The 20,845-nt window shown below is 34.7% G+C and overlaps 1 protein-coding gene across 1 annotated transcript; it reads left to right on the top strand.

Annotated features, from left to right (window-relative positions):
- The first annotated feature begins 18,225 nt into the window (after positions 1-18,225).
- LOC122536459 (somatostatin receptor type 2-like) lies at positions 18,226-20,204 on the top strand. Its single transcript, XM_043668841.1, has one exon. The coding sequence runs from the start codon at positions 18,424-18,426 to the stop codon at positions 19,687-19,689; it is 1,266 nt and encodes a 421-aa protein (XP_043524776.1). The 5' UTR covers positions 18,226-18,423; the 3' UTR covers positions 19,690-20,204.
- The last annotated feature ends 641 nt before the right edge of the window (positions 20,205-20,845 follow it).

The raw sequence follows: 20,845 nt of genomic DNA on the forward strand, positions 1-20,845 counted from the left end.
TGTTTGTAAATTCTTTACAGGTTCTGATATTTATATATACGATCATTATATGATTGATGTCTCAGTACAATTGACTGAGTTGATTCGAACTCGTTGAATTGATTTTAAAAATAGATAAGAATCAGGATACTGTCATAGTAAAATTAATTTAAATAACTGAAATTTAAATGGAGATTTATTTTATTTACTGGATATTATAACGAGTACTTCACTTCTGATATTTTGTATATTTTACAACTTTCATGCACTTTTGTTACGGACAGAAAATTAAATATCATGAAATTTAAATGTAAAAGTTGAAAAATTTTTTATTAGAAGAATAAAAATATGTATGAATCCTTTTTATACATAGTAAATTTGCAACAGTCAAATTTCAAAACTCTGAATTGTCCCCGCTTCAGTCTCGTAAATCTTAATTTTCATGTAACTACGATTCGCGAAATCGCGGATGCACTAATTCTAAGCAGAAAAAATGCATGTGTCACAGAGAAATGGTCCAGTACTAATCTGTTAAATCGAGCTAAAGTAGTACAAACGAAGCTTGCTTGTAAATTCGAAGGGCGGTTTAAAAACTTCGTAACCTCCAATGAAACGCGGACAAACTATGTAGACCTAGATAAAACGCGGAGAAAAAATATTTCAAATATCAGATATATATACTGCACCTCAGAGATAAAATTTCAACAAATAAAATGTTTTAAGTTTATTAATCTGAAGCATCTGCTATCTGCTATCGAGAAGATAAAAAGTAAATTACTCGGTCTCATGTTTGATCAGATTGATATTTATAGAATCATCACAGAAGAATAATCAAGAGCTCGAAACAATTTAATTAAAGTTAAATCAACAGACATCAGAGGAATTTTGTTCGACTTTCGCCAGTGTTTAAATAAAACTGGATATTCGTTGTTTGGGATTTTCTAAATAAAACTGGATTTTCCATCGATCGTTTCATGTCAAAGATACACCTTCGTCCATGAATTAAGGAATATCATAAACTTCTGCGTTATAAGGTTGTAACTTCGTTTCTTTGGTGATGATGGAGTAGCAAAGTATTGCTTCTCGAACGAAAATTCGTCGTCGAAAATGTAAGTCAAAAGATATTACAGTCACTTACAGTTCAAGTATCTCAAGCAGAAAAAGAAGATGGTTCTGGACATTTTATTAATTTGTCAAGTTGAGATTAGATCGCTCGTAAAATATTGACAATATTTCAAAGATTTCCTACCTACGCTCCTTCTTGAATTTCAAATTCACTTTTACTGCTCGTTGAATTATTCAACGAAAGACTAACATGAAGACTATTCAACGAATATCCCTATGCTCAAATATTCAAAGTAAAAGAAAAGGAAAAGAAGAATTTTGAACATTTGAATATATAGATTTTAATTCATTTGTTAGTTAAAATGTATTAATAACATTGTTACATGTTACATTCGTTTAACACAATATTTTATTTTACGAAAATCTAAGACTTCTGTGGACAAATTAGTGGACTTTTATTTATTATTATATATAAACTATTTGTTCTTATTCAAGCAAAATTTTACTTTTGTATAGAAATTCACGATTTAATCACTATAACAGCATGATTACGAATAAGTTTACTGACATTCAAAAAATTGAGATCTAATATAGATAATAAAATTGCTCTTGGTTGCGAGGAGTTTTCTCTTCCGGGCCGTTTTACCAAGTAGATTAAGAGTGGATTATTTTCTATTGAGAAGAATGAATCCGTAATTTTGCGAAAAAGAGGAACTTCTTTGACCTGCTTGGCTTATGAAGAAACCAGACGTGGATGTTCCGGTGTCATTCGCCATTTCTCAATCCTAATCGATTAAAGATTACCATTCTCAAAATCGCTACCACTTTCTTTTCATTCTTTGAAACGAAATTCCTTCGTAAGAGTTAGTTAAAGGACTTGGCAAATCCTCTTTTGTAATTTGTGAACTCTCGCAGATAATAGTATATAATTCTGCTTAAGAAGAGAGAGAGAAATGGAAACCGGACGTACAAAGGCGAATAATAAGAATCAAACACGAGAAAAGGTACGAGAGAGTACTCGAAGTACTTTGGAAATTCAATAAATTTCAGAGATCTGACTCTCCGTTGCGAATGAGATCGACTTTTACATAATTTCCAGAGTGGCCTGGGTTTATCTGGAATAATCCGATTGGCCCGAGCGATTCACGAAAGGCCTTGTCGTACCAGCCAGGAATATTCGAACGAAAATGGTTTTCCGGTCATCGCCTCTCGAATTTTGTTCCTTCTCAATGTCCGTCATTTTTAAGCATAGCTGCGCTTCACGTAGAACGTGAAATGATGATTAATCAAGATTGTCGCAAGATTAATCGATGAGAATTGTAATAGAACATCATTCAGCTACCGAGGGACAAACGATACATATAATTGGAGTTTCGCATACATAATAGGACTTCATTAAGGTAAATCGATTCGATATGTAGAAGTTTAATTAATCAAATATTATTGATAAGTATGTAAATCTGACTAGCGAAATTCAGAATATATAAATAACAAATAAAATGTATAAGTAAGGAATAAAAAATAATGAATTATAACTGACGCAATAGAAAGCTTAATAAAATAGAGTTTATTTTCATCAAATATTTAGCAGAAGTAATGAATAAACATAATGAATAAACACATCTTACGGTTATGTTAATTTCATGTAGTCATAAAAAGTGATTATATGAAGATTGTTGATTAATTTAATTAACGTTAAATTAAAATAATATTTTAATATCATATAGACAAATATCGAAATATTGTATATTGAAGTACTATACATATATTTTTCGTATATATAATATATAAAATATATTGTTAATAATATAATATATTCATCTTTTAACCTAAAAAAATTAAATTCAATGAGATTTGCAAAAATCTGAATCTGATTCCTGGTATCGTTTATAAAATTCATGCAATCAAAGAACAGTGAATAGAATAGAAAATTTAATACTAGAATTAGTCCTATTACTTTTATTGTGGATTTTAACAAGTTCTTAGTTTCTGTAAGCGTCGATATAGGCAGTTAAGAAACAGCAGTCGAATCAATGAATTGGTTAGATTGTCTCGTTCTTGGCGAACTGTCAGAATCGAAACAACGTCTTCACTTTGGAGAGTTGCCACTATAAAAAACGCGTGAGACTGTAATCTCAAATTCGTCGAGAAAATCTGTGCCAATGGGTGAGATTTACGATTCTCAGATTCGTTGAACTCTGTCTCTATTTTGCATCTCACTGACAACGAAAATATTAGGTACTCGATGAAAATACCATATTTTCATCCAATATTGGCTAAAAAACATTTCCTTACCATTCTCTCTTAAAACGTTTACATATTAACGATCATTATGATTCCATTTAGGCATAGCAGTGTTCAGCGCGTAATTAAAAATCGCGGGTGTTTCAACGTTGATTACACGCGTCATCGGTTGTTTTATGTTTTTATCGAATGACTGACGTTGCTCCATTGACCAACGCAAACGTCCAGGCTGTTTTATTTTCCCCGTTTAGAATGTAGTCAATTTACAACGTCAATCTAGCGACGCGAATTGCGAGTATATTCTCTACCATACGTGTCACCTCCGTCGTGAAATTTAATTTGCCGGCTAAATTATTACGGAAAAGAAAACAAGAGAAAGAAAAAGCAAATTTCGCCGTGAACTGTTTACCTCGACGATCACCGTGTCAGTCCCGTTCCTTTTGTAGCAATCTGATTTAACACGTTCACCCATCTTGCCGAGTTATCGATTTCACGTACACAACACCCTCTCCCACTTTTGCTTCCACGCGGAACATCGCGTTATATTAGGTCGGGTCACGGGAGTTCCAGTACTTTTTCCTAAAGCTGCGGATTTTTAGTATGCTGTTCTAATGCAATAGAAATCCATTTGTCTGAGGTTGTTTTTGGGGAAGGACAAAATGACTTGTACAATTGGAGTATAGTTTGCATAACGCCGGCGGACTAACTTCCCTTCGCTATCTAATATTTTTCATTCGTATAATGGGGGCTCACGTTTATGCAAATTAACAGATCTAACCAACGGGAGTTCATTTTATCTGGCTGCTACTTGAAATTCCCATAAGATATTAAAAATTCACTTTAAATATTTGAAATTCGTCAAATGTAGGCAGACCTCTATGACTAGTCAATTAACCACTTTCTGAAATTCGAATAAACAGTAACCCTAAGATTACTTAACCTCACGTTCTTATTCTAAATAAAACGAAAAGAAGAAGTAGATTTCGCGCAATATATCGAGCCACGAAGAGAGATATAAAACAAAAAGACACAAAGACATCTAGAACACAACGATGACTTCGATTCAAGACGCATCCTCCATGTTGACGTACATTTTCATTTGATCCTTCCAGTAACTATGCATTCGCGTTTCTGGTCATGTAATTGACTCATTTGCATCGGTTACGAGGCTGTACCGATACCTGGTCCGGCTGCGGATGGAAAGGTTATTACTTCCGGTTTGGACGGCTACGCGAAAGGTCGGTGTTTACGACGTGCCACGTCGTCTCGTTACTCACGAAACCTGTTCAACTCACATGTGGAAATACAGGCATTGTTTCGACGTAGATCCCCGACGGAAACAACTAAGCACTCGGGGCCTTTGCTATTATATGGTGGTGTAATAATACGTCTTTGTTCGGGTCACGGCTGTATATCACAGGAGCTAATAGGATTAGTAGAATGAGAAGAATTAAGAGTGCGCATTAATCACGATGAATAGGGGTGAAACTCTGTGATCCAGGTTGCATTTACAATTTTCAGTAGTAATTTCTAATTGAAACAATCGAAGACCTTGGTGCGAGAACTGGATAAGGTCAGATGTGAATTTATACAGGATGTTCCAGCTAACTTGTGTGTAATTTTAAATATTTTTGTTATGATGAGGAAATATTGTTTTAGTATTGATGATTGTTCTAGTTAACTCTTCGAGGTAGAAATTAGAAAAAGTCCCAGGTTGCGCAGAAATTTTTTTTTAATAAAACACGTAAGAATATTCTTGCGCCGATCAATCGGCAATTTATAGAAATATATTATAAAACATCGACGAGTATTTTCACTAAGAAGCAGACTTGTCTTCATCCATGTAATTCGATTGAAATGAAACGCGGGAATAAATTAAATCGCACAGAATTTTCAGAAGACACAGTTATCTTGATTCCGACAGAAAGAGAATCCCTCGAACGTTCTAAAAAATGTTATGATGTGAATTTATATTTTTCAAACCCTTTGACATTTGACACTTGACATTTCCCGGATTACGCGCGAGTGCTTTCGCTTTGAGATTATGCTCTGACGAGCTCTTTTTGAATTTCCCGTTGCGTTATCGCGGGGATCTCAGTTTGCACGATTAAATATATGCTTCACGCGAAATCCGGCCACAGTTAGGTGCAAAAATTTCTAAAACGATTCGCACTCCGAATACTTTGTGGTATTATCAACTATCATCTCCGATACACTTTTGCAGCAAAGCCTTTGTAAAGGAAAAGTTTGCGTGGGAAAGATCACAAGAGCTTAGGAACTTAATCAGTCTTATTTCTTTGGCAAAGCTGCTTTATTCTGAGTATATCCGAACCAATAACAGATCCTACCAATGTACAAATCCGTTCGTATTACCGCTGATATTAACCCATTGAAAGCTAATCCTACAAATGCTTCAATTTCTTTGAATTTCGTTAAATTGTGGATAGGTAGAAAAAATTGATAACGAAGGAAATATTATTTGAATTCTTGCAATCCTCCCTTTAAAATACCAAAAGCAAAATTCGATAATATAAATTAAATGATTTAGAATTGCGTAAAAAAGAAAAAATTTTTTGTCCAGACTGTGAGGTTGAAAAGTTAATTGAAGCCCGTGTCGAATGTGTTAAATGACGTAGCAATGCAGATAACTGTAGCAATACATTTTAGATTATTATTGCTACATTAGATTTTCTCATTTTACTTTGGATTTTATATTCTCGATAATGGAAATTGACAGTAAAATTAAAGTAAATTAAAAATTTAATTCTATACCAATAATCCAATGTCCTGACTTAATGATAGCAATTAAATTTTAAATCGTGCAAAATGTTTTCGTCGAATGCATTTCTTGTATACCTCAATATCAATGGCATGATTTTTATGTAAATTCATATCTTTCAGAATGTAATTAAAAAAATATTTTACACAATAAATGTTACAGGATGCACTATATGTATATTCCGGATATTTTATACATTTTATACAATTTTGCATTTTAAAATTTCTCATAAACGCACAAAAATCCGCAATATTTATTTGACAATAAAAAACGATTTAAATATAGCGAAATACATAATTCAAATTTGGTTTCGAAACCTGAAACTCGGTTTCATTGTACATTAACGCTGAATTTTACATTTTGAAATTCTTCTGAAATTGCGTATGTCCTCGCAGCAAAGGAATAATGGAATTGTGGAACATATTACGTGCAGAGATGCGAACGGATTGCCAAGGGTTATTAATTAGACTGGAAAAACATATATATCATAGAAATTTTGTCAATCGATACTTTCATACGATTTGTTTGCGATTTAATATGAATTTAATAATTCATGAGGTATGCGTATCGATAATTATTAATTATTTAACGTGAAATCCATTTACACTAAAATCCAAAATCGCTTTTAATGGCTGCACCAATATTCTTTTTCGTCAATCCATCGTATAATTTGAATGAGGTTTTTGATTAGGAATATGCAATACATTTAATAATTTATGAGCTGAATCATTGTCTGTATTGAATGAGTAATTAGATGTTCAATAGCAAATGTATTTAATTGTTAATGAAAATTGGCGTAGAAATGATCATCGAATTGAGATATTGTGAGAGGAATAACTGATGTTATATACTTTGTACTGTGAAAGGACGTGATTTCTCTGGTAATTTCGAGATTAAATGACAGAATTCAAACTAATAATTTACTTGCAGAAATGAAGATAGCAAGTTAACTGTTGTTGCGTTGTTCGATTTTTTTTAAACAGGATTACCAGAGCGATCAAATTGATTAATTCTAAGTGATTTAAATTAATTGATATAATAATTATATGACACAATCAATTATAATTGATAGAATATTATTAGATTGAAATTACTACTAACAATAATAATAATAATAAATAAATAAGAAAATTCAGAAAAATTGTCCTTCATGGACAATGATTCACGTGAAAGAGAATTATTAATAACAGTAATACGATTTCTAAATGAAACGATGAGGCGGCAAACAGTTAGCAGTTTATCGTCCATTCACTCTTTTTTCTCGCTTATTACAAAATCGCACGCGAAACTCGCTGAATTTTACGATACTCCAGCCATTGATATACACGGGAATTACCGTATATAACTCCGAATACTCTGCACGATAGACTTTGTTCTACAACAGTATTATTGAAATAAACGGCCTGTGTAGCGAAACGTACGATGTTTGTTTAACAAGTATATTTCTACTGTCGTATCTCCCTGAACTCGCGAAACACGAAGTTTCGTTGGTTTTCTTTTTATATTCGAGATTGTATCTGTGCTTCAATAATCTGCACTAAACAGTATTGGTAAATATCGATGGATAATTGACCGTGAGCTTAATTGATTATGAGCTTAATATCTCTAAATTGCTAATTACAGACAATAATTTCGATAACGTATCAATGCGGAAATTGATAAAATGAATAGTGTAATAATAATAGTAACGATAATTAGGATTCTTCCAATAATCATCTATGTTATAGATGATTATAATATAATGTAGATAACTATTTGTTGAATTATTAAATTTTAAATTACCAAAATTAGAATATAATTCGATTTCATCAATCAAGTACGTATAACCAGACAAATTTGTCTCAGTCATTTTCCACGACAAATGAGTGGTCTTTCCCGTTAAGCCGATCCTAATCCAGCTCACAAGAAGCTGAACAGCACACAACTGTTCAAATGAGAAGAATTCATTCATTCCTTCGTAGAATTTCGTTTATGTGAAATCTATTTAATTGACAAATTTGTTTAACAAGTTTCAGTAAATATCCTATTAAATGAACTTCACTTATCTGTGAATTCGGAAGCTGCGAATTTTCGCATGCTGAAACGAACAAGAAACTACTGGAGGAAAGAATCAGTGGATTCCGATAAAATTGCAATTATTATATACAAATTACTAAAATTAATCGAAATTTTCCACGGATAAGCTTCTGCGCGATCTTACACGTGATTGTCAAAAATCGTTGCGATCTTTCTGCAAAGTTTCATCGCGAAAGACTGAAAGAACGCAATGATGAGAATTTTCCATAACCGAATATTTTGTGAAGTATTGCGTACAATTATTAAAAGCGTGAAAACTAAGAGTCTTGCTGTAGAATTTCATTATGAGAGAGTTGAAGACTAGAGAGACGCGTTAATCGGAATTTTCTATAAACGAAGCCTTTATAAAGTCTCTCGTACGATTTCCAAAAATCATTATGAAAGCTCGGAGCTTTGCTGTAAAATTTCATTAGGAGAGCGGAACACTGGAGGAATTTTCTATAAATAAAGCTTTTGTGATGCTCTTTCGCCGTTTGTTCACGAGTCGAATTTCAACATCGCGACTGTAAAATTTATGACGAAGTAAAAGAAACGTAACCTTGGAGGCAAGATTAATCTAAGAATTAAATATTGAAGCGTGAGATCAGATCTCCGTTTTTTCTAGACAGATTAAATAATATGTGTAGCCTTAGAGTCAATCGAAAGCTTCGTTCTCTGTGGGAAACTCGAATTAAGTATTTATTTAGCCTCGACAGCTTAAGATCAATTTAAAACTTGCTTCATGGTTCATCCCGAAAGCTTCAGGTCAAACTAAAATATCCAGGACAGTTTAAAATTTCAATTTTGAATAAACTTGTAATCTGGAAAGCTAGAATCGAAGCTGCGTTTTCGTGAAGAACTTGGATCAAGTAGTTATTTAGCCTTGCTCAAGCTTAATATAGAGTATTAATATGTTTAGCCACGCAAGTTTTAAGGTCAAACCAAATTTTAAGTTTTGTGACCACTATCATTTATTATAAGAAGAGTTAAGAAGTACAAAAAATACTTTCTATATGTTTAATTTCTAGTGTTGAAATCTTTTGCTTTATGTAATTCTTGAATTCTATTAGATTGGGAATCTATTAAATTTTTATTGATATTAAGTCTCAATTAATATCCTCAAACTTTTTCGATTTCATTTTGGATCTAGCAAATTTTTCTAGCAAAAATTTCTTCTTTCATTCAAAATAGAATAATTTGCGTTTGCTTTCATATTTTTGTTTCATTGAAAGTACTTCCTATACCATTAAAAATATCGAAAAATCGTGAGAATATCTAACAAAATTTCTAACTAGTCCAGTATCTAACAAAATTTTCAAAATCGTCGAGGCATTAAATGAACTCGTAGCCTGGGGATCTTCGAGCTAAAGCTGTATTTTCATAAGAAACTCGGCGCGAGTATTTATTTAGCCTTAAAAGCTCAGAGTTAATCCACGATCTTAATATTTCGCCTTAGAAGCTTAAGATCAAACCGAAAATATTTGCGTTTCTGCGAACGTCTTTAAATAAACCTACAACCTGAGAAGTTCAAAAGTGAAGCTGCACCTTTTCGTGAAAATCTTGAATCGAGCATTTATTTGATCTTGCAAGCTAAAAGCCAACCTAAAGCTCCATTTCCGCAGATAGAGTAATAAATATTTGAAACTTATAATCTGCACGGCTTCCGATTTTACGCAACGATGACCACAGACGCGTATCAGTGATATAAGCCGTTTATAAGTCAGACGTACGGCGACGAATTTATCAATGTAAGATCTGACCTTGACTGGTAGACTAGCGTGTTGCTATGCATTTGTTTTATCGTAAGTCTAAATAATGAAAGTTTATTAGAAAAACTGCGCTTAATTGGTTTCTTTCCCGTTTGTTTTTTGCAGCTAGATGCACGCGTCAGATTAACAGGTTATATTTCATGTTTATAAAACATCGTATTTATGATGATTAACTAAGAATTATAAGATGGTAATTGCAAAATATTTTGCATATGTTACATTATAATTTATAAAATAAATTGTACAAAATATTAGTTCTTTTGTCTCTTTGTCTTAAGATAGTAAAGAATAATGCAGAAAAAAAATAGCTGTTCATATTTGAATATGACTCAGATTGATTAATATTTTACATCTTTTACTCTTTCCTTTTCAAAAAAGAAAAGACCATGGGGCTGTCAATTCATCTGTATATCTATATAAAATAGTACAGCGATTAGATCTTCTATATTTTTGCATCAGTCTTTCTTCTTGAAAAAAACATAAAAGAACAACAGAATTTCCTCAATCGTTAATACGAGAACGAGCTTATTCCTCAGAATGTTGATACGTATCTATTGCCAGCTGCACGTTAAAAGTGTTCAGTAACCACATCGAGTAAAGTTGTTACCGCAATATTTCTCTTCTCCGCAACACGTACGCGTCGGTTAATTGTGTATACTGGATAGAGTTGTAGCTCTTTTCTTTTAGCGAAAAAAATAAAGGAGATTGATAAAGAACCGGATAAAAAAGAATACAAAGTGGAATATTACCTTCTTCTTGGACGTATGCTATTCATCTGCCGTACGATATTACTCGAAGAGAAAAACGAGCCGTGTAATAATACATACGTAACGATGTGTACGTAACGAAACGTTTCACCATGTTCTTATCGAGAAAATATTCTCCAGCGTGAAAGGAGAATTACACGGAGAATCGTAATAACCGAGAGAAGTATCGCTTAAAGAGTAGTTTGCTTAAAATTCGAGCTTTAATACGGAAATTTCACGTGTTGCTCTGGAGAGCTGGATTTTTGCCAAGTAGACGCATTGATAGTTTATCCAGAAAGTTAGTTTAATGGTTGTTCAGGATATTGCGGGAAAATGTGGTAACAATATTCCGTCGATACTAATATGAACTGCTCCTTCGTATTATGGACGAAACAAGCGCTGGAAATTTCACTCTCTGATTAATGGCTTCGTGTAGTAGACAACTAAGAGACTGACTTCTAAGAATATTTAATTACTTCGCTATTAAACGTAGAGTAAGTAATAGCTCTCGGAGTTTTGTAATGTTTTGATAAAGTATTATTTATTTATTGCTCACTTAAAGGAGAAAGATAAAGTAATTTTTGCACATTATTTTACAGACTTTATTTTTTATTTATTTTTTACTTCTCCTGAAATTGTGGTATATACAATCGACCGTGTAAAAATAATTGAAAAAGGAAGAATTGAAAAAGGAAGAACAGTATTTTCTTGTTTAAAACTTTGTTTCAAAGAAAGTTGAATTTAGATAAGAATATTCTACGTACAGAAATAAGTGAAAAGCGTAGAATAAAATTTTTGAGAAATAAAATTTGAACCAATTTAGCACACGTGTGTTTCATCAGTTTTCAATTTCAAGTTTCAACAAATTTTATTTTTGCCCACAGGAAATCTCATCTCAATTATTTTCTCTTGTCCAGTCAAAAAATTTGCTAGATTTAAATATATTTGACAAATTTACAAACGCGAGTTTCTCGATAACGAAATTTCAAATGAAAAAGAATTTCATTCTTTTCGTTTTGTACGTAGAATCGCCCTCTATGAGTTGATTGTACTACAGTTTCAGAGACCAATGTGACTATAATATTCCTTGTCTCAATAAAATATTTCATTTTACAATTTCTATAGATATCTAAAAATTGGGAACACTTTAATTTTACCACTTTTTTCCAAATCGACGACGCATACAGATATTCATGAAAATATTCCAACGTCGATAAGAACTTTTTATTAATATGTTTATTATGTAATAATATATTGTATTATATGTAGATAAAATATTTTAATATTTCTATAATATTTTTGTCAAACCTGACAAATATATATTACAAGAGTATTTAAACTATTGTATTAAACTATTATATTAATATTTAATGAATATATATTTAGAATAAATATCTTGCATCATTTTTAAATTTCAATTTAACTTTTAATTTTTAAATTTTATGATAGTTACATAAAAGTTTCTTCTACCGTGAGTATTTAAATATTTTCGCATTTAGAGTCTAGATTTCATTCAGAAAAATCAGGATAAAAATCCGTGTAAGAAGTTTCTTGAAATAACGATAGCTAAGAACGTTTGATCAAAATCATTCGTTCGCTAAAGCATTCATTTCCGCGCTTAATCTTCGTTTGCTCAAGCTGGTGTACAATGCGGAAATAAATTGGCGAGTGTAAAGAGGGGCGGGAAAGCAAATTGCTGAAACGTTAAGACGATCGTTTCGCGGGTAATTGCCGGGCTAAGGGAAGGATGGCTCGATAATGGCGATCGATCGAGGCTCATTAGCCTGCGGAGCGAATTTTCTCATGGCATTCGTTACCTAAGTGTTCCGTTATATCACCATTTCCTCTGCTTTCGTTCGCACGAGGCGCTAATAAATGTTTATAAATCTGCGATAATCAATCTGCCAAACTGAACGTGCCGATTCAACTTTGCTTTAACGCTCGTATCTTTGATCATCTAATAACTGACCGCATTCGCGCTCGTAAGAAGATCTAAAACATTTCGACGAAATATTTTCCTTTTTCTATCGGTGGATTCTCGCTGTCAATTATTATGAAATTGTCGAAAAAAGAGGAATGTATTTACAGTATACAAACGTGCAATTGGTAGAAAAGTATTTATAATATTTAAATTTCTTAGATTTTTGTTCAGGAGAGTTGATGACATCTGTCTTAATGTTTCAATTGTACTTCAAAATAGTGCAATTGATTTGATTGAAGATGAGAGAGTACTGGTCTGACATCGGTAAGATATAGTTTGCTTACCGGGAAGAAATCGTTTGACCTCCAATCGATATAGATCGTTTCCTGAGCACTCTCCGATAGTCTGACAGTAACACTCTGTTCAAATAGAAGGAATCTGTTCCCTTAATAGTTAGTAAGCAGTATAGTTCGCTAATATACTAAATAAAATTCGTTAGGTTTATCTTAATAATAATCAGGTGTGTCTTAATAAATCAGCACGAACATTGTATTTTGTTGTTCTAAAGAATCATGCAATATAGCGTGACTCGTGATATTCAACCAACGCAATATTTATCATACGAATAAACCAAAGATTGACAGATAGAAGCTTTAATAAGAAGCAAGTCAGTGTCGATTGGTTCAAAGTGTGTTCTATAAATCTTGGCGATTATCTCGTCGTTCGGTTAGCGAGTTCCAATGGACTTTTGGTCGAAAAAGCGGCTGGCGAACAATGTTTCAGTGCAGTGGCCGCGATAAAAGCACGGATAACCTTTTCCATTGGATACCGATAATGATTCGCGCTTAATGAAACTGGCGTACACGCGAAGCGAGTCAAACGGGAACGAAGTTCATTTCTCTTTTATGAATAACGCAAGCTTTTCTAATAATAATACTCGCGCTGCAACCGATAATGACGATCTTTCGAGGAACCATCGCGGATTTCAAACGAGATCCGTTTAATTTACTCGACGAAAATAAACGGAACAAGGAGTTTGTGTTTTTGATTTGGAATATTGGCGATCGTAAAATATTTTCAAGCAAATTGAACGACAATATCCTGTAGTTATTACTATATACATTATTTTCATTTTATATTATATTTATATGTAACTTTTATTATGAATATTGTATGTTTATTTGTTATATGTATATCATTGCGTTCATATTTGTATTCATATTCATATTTGTTACATATTGTTTATTATGCTGCGTATTATAGTAATTATTTGTATCGAATTTGAATTTACTGCATTCCAAAACACCGCAGTTAAACCTCTTCTATTTTACATCGATATCTGACATATTTGCAACCTACGTGCACTAAAACTTCACAAACTGTAGAATCATGCATAAACGTTAACTCAATTTCGACGAATATGTAACATAGTAATAGTGTTTCGATCAAATGCAACATGCAACTTATTCGAGATCGTTATCAAATTATAATGTATTTCTGTAGAAGTCGAAGTGTTCTTAACTTCAATCGCTTTCCAAATCACGATATTTCCAGTCTAATAACTCTGAACAACTTGCAACAGCTTGGAATTTGATACATTTCTTGATGCTTACGTTCTAATAAACTTCAGTTTCTACTTTGGATCTTAACCAACAAGGCACAAATTTACGAATTACATCCACGATCTTGCATACGTTTAAATAAGACGAAAACGAAAGAAAGAAGAAAGATCTTAAAAGGAGGAAAAGAAGAAAAGAGAGCAGCTTTGAATTGGTTCTCGAGCAAACGCGTTCGAATGACGACTCGTCGTTGTTCAGCGGAGAAGTGGTTGATAAAATTCGCGAAAAAGGGCGTGGAGATGTGATGCAGAGACGCTGCAGCGTATTTATGGCGGCGAATATGAATCGAGGCTCTCATTGTTTCCGTTCGTTACGGTTGCAGATGCGAGCTTATGCAAAGTAGCGGACCGTGCTGCGCGCAGAACGTGTCGCTTTCATGGAATCAACTTCTCTCAGTAGGACGGCGCAGAAAAAAAAAAGTAGACGTTTTAATAGAAGTCAACTTAATGGAACGTCTCCTTTATGAATTTTACAAAGGAATCTTACACTATTCTGTTTTGTTCTCCTCGAGTAGAGAGCGGGCAATTTCCTAATTACAGAAATGAATTCATCCGCGAAGAAGCTTCTGAGAATACTCATTGTCAGTTTAATTTATGCGATTGATTAAAACTTCTATTGTCGTTTAATGGTTAAATGCGCGACGTTTTCGAGTGAGATAAATTTCCAATTTACACGTAACGAAATCTTGTCTCCCTCCTAAAAAGCGAGAAATATTTTTAGAAAAATCTATCTCACTTTAAACGCGTTTTCGAATAAAGCGGAGCACTTTGTAATTTTTAATTTATATGTCACAAGATTCGGCTCTTGGAGAGGATCTGCTTCACTTTATTATACCTTTTAAACGCGTTTCTAAATTCAAAAAGCGGTTTATAATACTAAATTTATGTGTCGAGTTTCTTTAAATATTTCTAATATTTAAAAATTTTAGAGAATAGTTTATGGATCTTAATCAATTTATTCTTATCGATTAATTTAAACTAAACTATTTATAGAATATTAACAATGTTTCTTATATTTACTTAAAAGAATGCATAAATGAATTGAAAACGTGGTCCAGAAAATATTCAAAACCCTTCTTTTTCTATTTTAAATATCAGAAATTTGTCAAATGTACATTTTCTACAATCGGTGGTAAATCTACAAATTAAATTTCTTTTCCTCGAAAAAAAAGGCGAAGTCTGAATCAAAGTTTTTCTTTACGCCATTTGCAAGTTATCCTGTGACTTCTCAGTTTTTCGAAAGCAACTCTCGTCAGTTTCTTTATTTCTCGAGCAAAAACCTTTCATGGTTGATTACTCTCTAGGCTCGTGACCATTTTCGAAGCACCGAAGTTTCGAGGACCAGCAGAAGAATTGGCCAAAGGAAAGTGCGAAAATGCCACTGTTCGAGAAAACAGAACACGTTCTCCAAAGGGACTCGTGTCCCTTTTCGCTCCGTAGGGAATTGTTCTTTGCCCGTAAATAATCGGCGGGAACCACAGGCAACACCTGGTGTAGTTTATTGTCGAGTTCCCGAGTTTCTAGAGCCAATTGTTCAGCTTGCGAACGCGGCGGAAAGCTTGCGGTTGAATTCTCAAGTCACGAGTCAACATGGATCTACCTGACGTCTCCAACCTTCTGTTCTTAGTTCGAACTTGTCAATGAGATTCTCGATTTTCGACGATATATATCAGGAATATATAAATATATATTCTAGGTTCAAATGCTTCAAAGTGTCTAAGTACGTCCAGTAATAATATATTTCAGCAATTGAATCAACAATTACATTGCTTGGCAATCTTAGGTAAAACACGATATTGCTGTCTGTTTCTATTTAATTGGCAAAGAATTAATCAGTGTACTGTGCTGTTTTCGGTGTCTCAATTTACATATATGCGTGTATTTATTCAATTTGATATCCCTTTGCTAATTGTGTAGCAGACACGATGCGAAAAGCTTTCGAAATTTTGATTGTAGAGAGATCGTTACACGGAATAACAAAACCCGTTAACAAAACCTGTTTACAATGCGGTGCACGAGCGTCTGCATATTACCATGCAGACGTATGATTAATTAATTAATTACGAAGGATATTCGAATTCGAAGGATATTCGCGTGCTTACTGGGGAATAATGTGAGCAATTTGAAGCTAACTAGTGGAGTTTAATTTAAATATGGATTTGACAAACAATGCGAGAGATTATATGTAGAAACATACATATTAACTCATGTCTGTATATATAGATATATCACAGATATGTAGATGTATGTACGTACACAGAAATACGTGCGGATTTTTATTGTATTTATAGAAAATTATAAAATACAAATAAGATGCAAAGATATAAAATCACAGTCGAAACGTTGTATTGTAAAAATATTGATTTTTATACTCTTATAATTTTGCGTAAAAAGATTGTAGAACATTCTGCTTTAAATGATTTTAAAATTTTAATATTTTAAAGAGCGGAGTCTCTGCTTCAACATCTCTGCTTTAATGTCTTTCAAAATTTTACCAAGCGACTCTCATATTCGTTTTATTATGATTTTGTGGATGAAGATCTCCCCTTTACAATGACCTCCCGGAAATTGATCTACGATTTCTTTTGGCGTAGTTTCATTGCATTCTAATACAAGGTAGAACCTTTCAGATTTCGAAGAATCCGTGAAATTGAATTCTATCAAAAATGCTTCGTAAGAAAATATACGACAATATAAGTATGCAAATGTTTCAAATATTACTATTATTAATATTGAGGATATGTAACAGGAAAATTGAAGTTATATTTTCTGATTTTTATATTCTGGACAACAAAGGATTAAGCCCTTCACGCGTATAAAAGAAATATCTCGTCACGAAATGTCGTTTATGATTCGCTTTGTACGAGATACCCTACAACACAATGCCATTCACATGACACTTTTAATAAAATATTTTACAATTCAATGTTATTCATGCGACGCTTTAGACGAGATATCTCGCAATACAATATCGTTCGTATGACGCTTTGTGGAGTGAAGTATCGTGTCTTGATTTATTTCGTGTGACAGAAAATAATATTGTAATAAAAAAAAACATCCTGTAACATTTTATTTATCTATTTGTTTACAATTTATCTATTTGTTACAACATCACTGCAATCGAATCGTTGGACGGAATATCTCAACTTTCGATTTAAAGAAAACATGCTGCGTATCTTGTTCAAAGCGTATCGCGGAGAGATTGCAAAATCTTACGCAATTTCAGATTTTTTGTCAGTAAATGTAAAAAGATTGAAGTTAAACAGAAATATGTTCTGTCCGTTAAATATCGTAGTTAGAAAAGAGTGCTGCACTAGGAATGTATCTGCATATTGCACGAGTTTGTATATAAAAAGAGTCCATAGAAGATTAACTTATTGGACGTTGCACGAACGCAACGTTTCATTTGCAATATTTTTTCAATCACCGTGTCCACTGTCGAATATACTTTTTAATATTGTAATTATTGGAAACAGAATTCCAGGATATCTTTTTATAACGTCGTTATTTCTTCTAGCCATGGTTTACAACTGAAAGAAATTTAAATATTCTTAACATTACGATAAATTCTCCTCTGGGCCTTAATAGTCTAGATTAACTAAATATTTTTCTCCTTTATTATTGTGTTGATAAAATTACATTATTTCAACAGGCTCATATGTCCCTTGAGCCATATAAAAAATCCCAGATCCACCCATTCAAGGGAAAATTGTCAATTTACCTTTAGAACGTGAAATCAACGAAATCTTAAAAACTTGTCTTCTCTTTTGTTTCAGATTCCCTCTGGAAGGAAACAGGCAAAAGCGAACGTTTGGCGGTGGTTTCCGGGTTATCGCGTGCCCGGAAGCGCGATCGTTCCTCGACTGACGGAATGACGTTGGCCTCGTTCCTCGTATCGTCGCCGTCGACGAAACTGTCCTCCTTCTATCCTCCAATCCTCGATAGAATACGAAGAACACGCATTTAACTCCCAAAAGGCATCCGACAGTTTGTGTTTGAAACAAAAAAGCGAAAGGAAGAGAGAGAGAGAGAGAGAGAGAGAGAGAGAGAGAGAGAAAGACAAGCTGTCCGGATAATCTCGCTTCGTGACGAGTGATCGCGGTTGAATCTCTCGAACCAATCATCCATTTGTCGCGTGAAAAATCTCCGCAAAGGAGATTCTTAAAGGAGAAAGAAGAGATCTACGAGCGAGAAGAAAGGAAGAAAGGACAGAGATTGCTCGTTGAACTAAAGGAATCCAAGGCAAAATGAACACGACGATAATAAACTACGAGACAACCACGAGCGCGATCGACTACGATCGCAAGGGGGACTCGATGATCCAGAATTGCGAGGCCGATCTGCCGATCATCTCGCTGGTCAATCAGATCCTCTATTCCATCGTCTGCATCGTCGGTCTCCTCGGGAACACGCTGGTGATCTACGTGGTTCTGCGATTCTCGAAGATGCAAACGGTGACTAACATGTACATCGTGAACCTGGCTATAGCCGACGAGTGTTTCCTAATAGGTATACCCTTCTTGGTGACAACGATGAGCCTGCGTAGCTGGATATTCGGCAAGATCATGTGCAAAGCGTACATGACGACGACCAGCATCAACCAGTTCACCAGCAGCATCTTCCTTTTCATAATGAGCGCCGATCGTTACATCGCCGTCTGTCACCCGATCTCCTCGCCGAAGATCCGCACGCCGTTGATCTCGAAGGTGGTCTCTCTGACCGCATGGGCCGCCAGTGCCCTCTTCATGATCCCGATCATTCTGTACGCGAACGCGATGGAGTCCGAGAAGGGGATCAACTGCAACATCTACTGGCCGAACGATCGCGGGGGTCACACCACCTTCACCCTGTACACGTTCATCCTGGGCTTTGCCATACCGCTCACCCTCATACTGATCTTCTACTTCCTGGTGATAAGGAAACTGCAGACCGTCGGCCCGAAGAACAAATCGAAGGAAAAGAAACGATCTCACCGCAAGGTGACAAAACTGGTGTTGACCGTGATAACCGTGTACGTATTGTGCTGGCTGCCCTACTGGCTGATGCAGGTCGCGTTGATCTACACACCGCCGAAGCAATGCCAGAGCAAGATCACCATCACCAGCTTCCTGCTCGCCGGTTTCCTCAGTTACAGCAACAGTGCGATGAACCCGATTCTCTACGCGTTTCTCAGCGACAACTTCAAGAAGAGCTTCCTGAAGGCGTGCACCTGCGCCGCTGGAAAGGACGTGAACGCCACGCTGCACATCGAGAACAGCGTGTTCCCGCGAAGAAACAAGGCGAACGCCGAGAGGCTACAGTCGAATCGATTGGCCGTGTCCGGCCAGTCGAGGTTGGAACTGGAAGACGAGGACGCGGAGAGAGGGCTGCTGATCAGCAAAACTTCCACGACCACCGTGACCATGACGTCACGATCGAACATTACCATTGGCAACGATTCGAAAGATCAGGTGCAGAGGGAGAAAGACGCGATGAAGAATGGAACGCAGTTGACGTTGTTGACGCAGGTGTAAGAGATACGATATGCGTCGAGAGAACGAAGATAACAAAAGATTGTGAACAAAATGGAAACGACCTCTCAAGGGCTAAGAACGGCCTTTTGCTTTTTCTCTTTTCTTTCACCTGGTGACCAATGAGCCTAGGATCATTTTTTAACCTACCATCAATGGTGCGAGAAGGGAACAAAGATCACGATTGAAAACAATGGGTCTCTTGCTCTTTTTCTCTTCTTTCGCCCGGTGCGAGAAGAGAACGGAGAAGATCGATATTAATGGAAAGAATGTTTTCGATGGTATTATAATCGTTGAGGAACGATTTTTGCTACTTTCCCTCGTGATCGTGGTACCAAAGAGGGGCAAGCAACTTTGGTCCAGAGTCGCGTTACGAGTATCAACTCAACTATAAATGTTCCCCTGTGTTTGCCTGGTCCACTTCTTTCGTTCTAGCGATTGATTTTGAACATTGTTCGCAGGAAGAGTGAAACATTGCTGGTAATCGGTTGTGAAACGAAATCAAACGTCGCTTGGCCAGTGACGCAGATGTCGTTGGTCTTTGAGAGCGTATCGAGAACGCAGCCATTCCGCTTACTTAACTCTGCGCGAAACGATAACCGAGAAAATAGTCGACATACGTTGACTATATGCGGAAAGAAGAATAGAACTCCCTCTGGGTAGAAGTGTCGTGTTATTTCTGTACAGAACACCGTATTAGAAGATCGCTTAGAAGTTCGTGTGAGGTTTAATTAAATAACATTGGTGTATAAATTAGATTTGACAGAAGAAGTAACGTCTTTCATTTCTGCACAGAGTACCATTACTTGGAAGATCGTATGAAATTTGTTTAAATGTTACAATACTGCTAAGTGAATTCAACGAAATGAAAACGAAGTAATGTTTTTTTTAAATTCCTGTATACGATACTCACTTCAATTCTCTCGTAAAGTTTAATTAAACAACATTGGTATATAAATCGAATAAAGCAAAATTCTTTTATCTTTGTGCAGAGTATTGTCGAATGATCATGAATAAATTGATTAAATAACATTGGTAAATGAATTCAACGAAAAGAGAACAAAGTAATACTTTTTACTTGTTTTTTTACATAGAATATTATCACTTAAAAGCTCGTGTGAAGTTTAACTGAATAATACTGATATATAAAACCTACGCG

The sequence above is a fragment of the Frieseomelitta varia genome, unplaced genomic scaffold (genome assembly GCF_011392965.1).
Source record: "Frieseomelitta varia isolate USP_RPSP 00005682 unplaced genomic scaffold, Fvar_1.2 scaffold_835, whole genome shotgun sequence".
In the NCBI taxonomy this organism is placed as follows: Eukaryota; Metazoa; Arthropoda; class Insecta; order Hymenoptera; family Apidae; genus Frieseomelitta; species Frieseomelitta varia.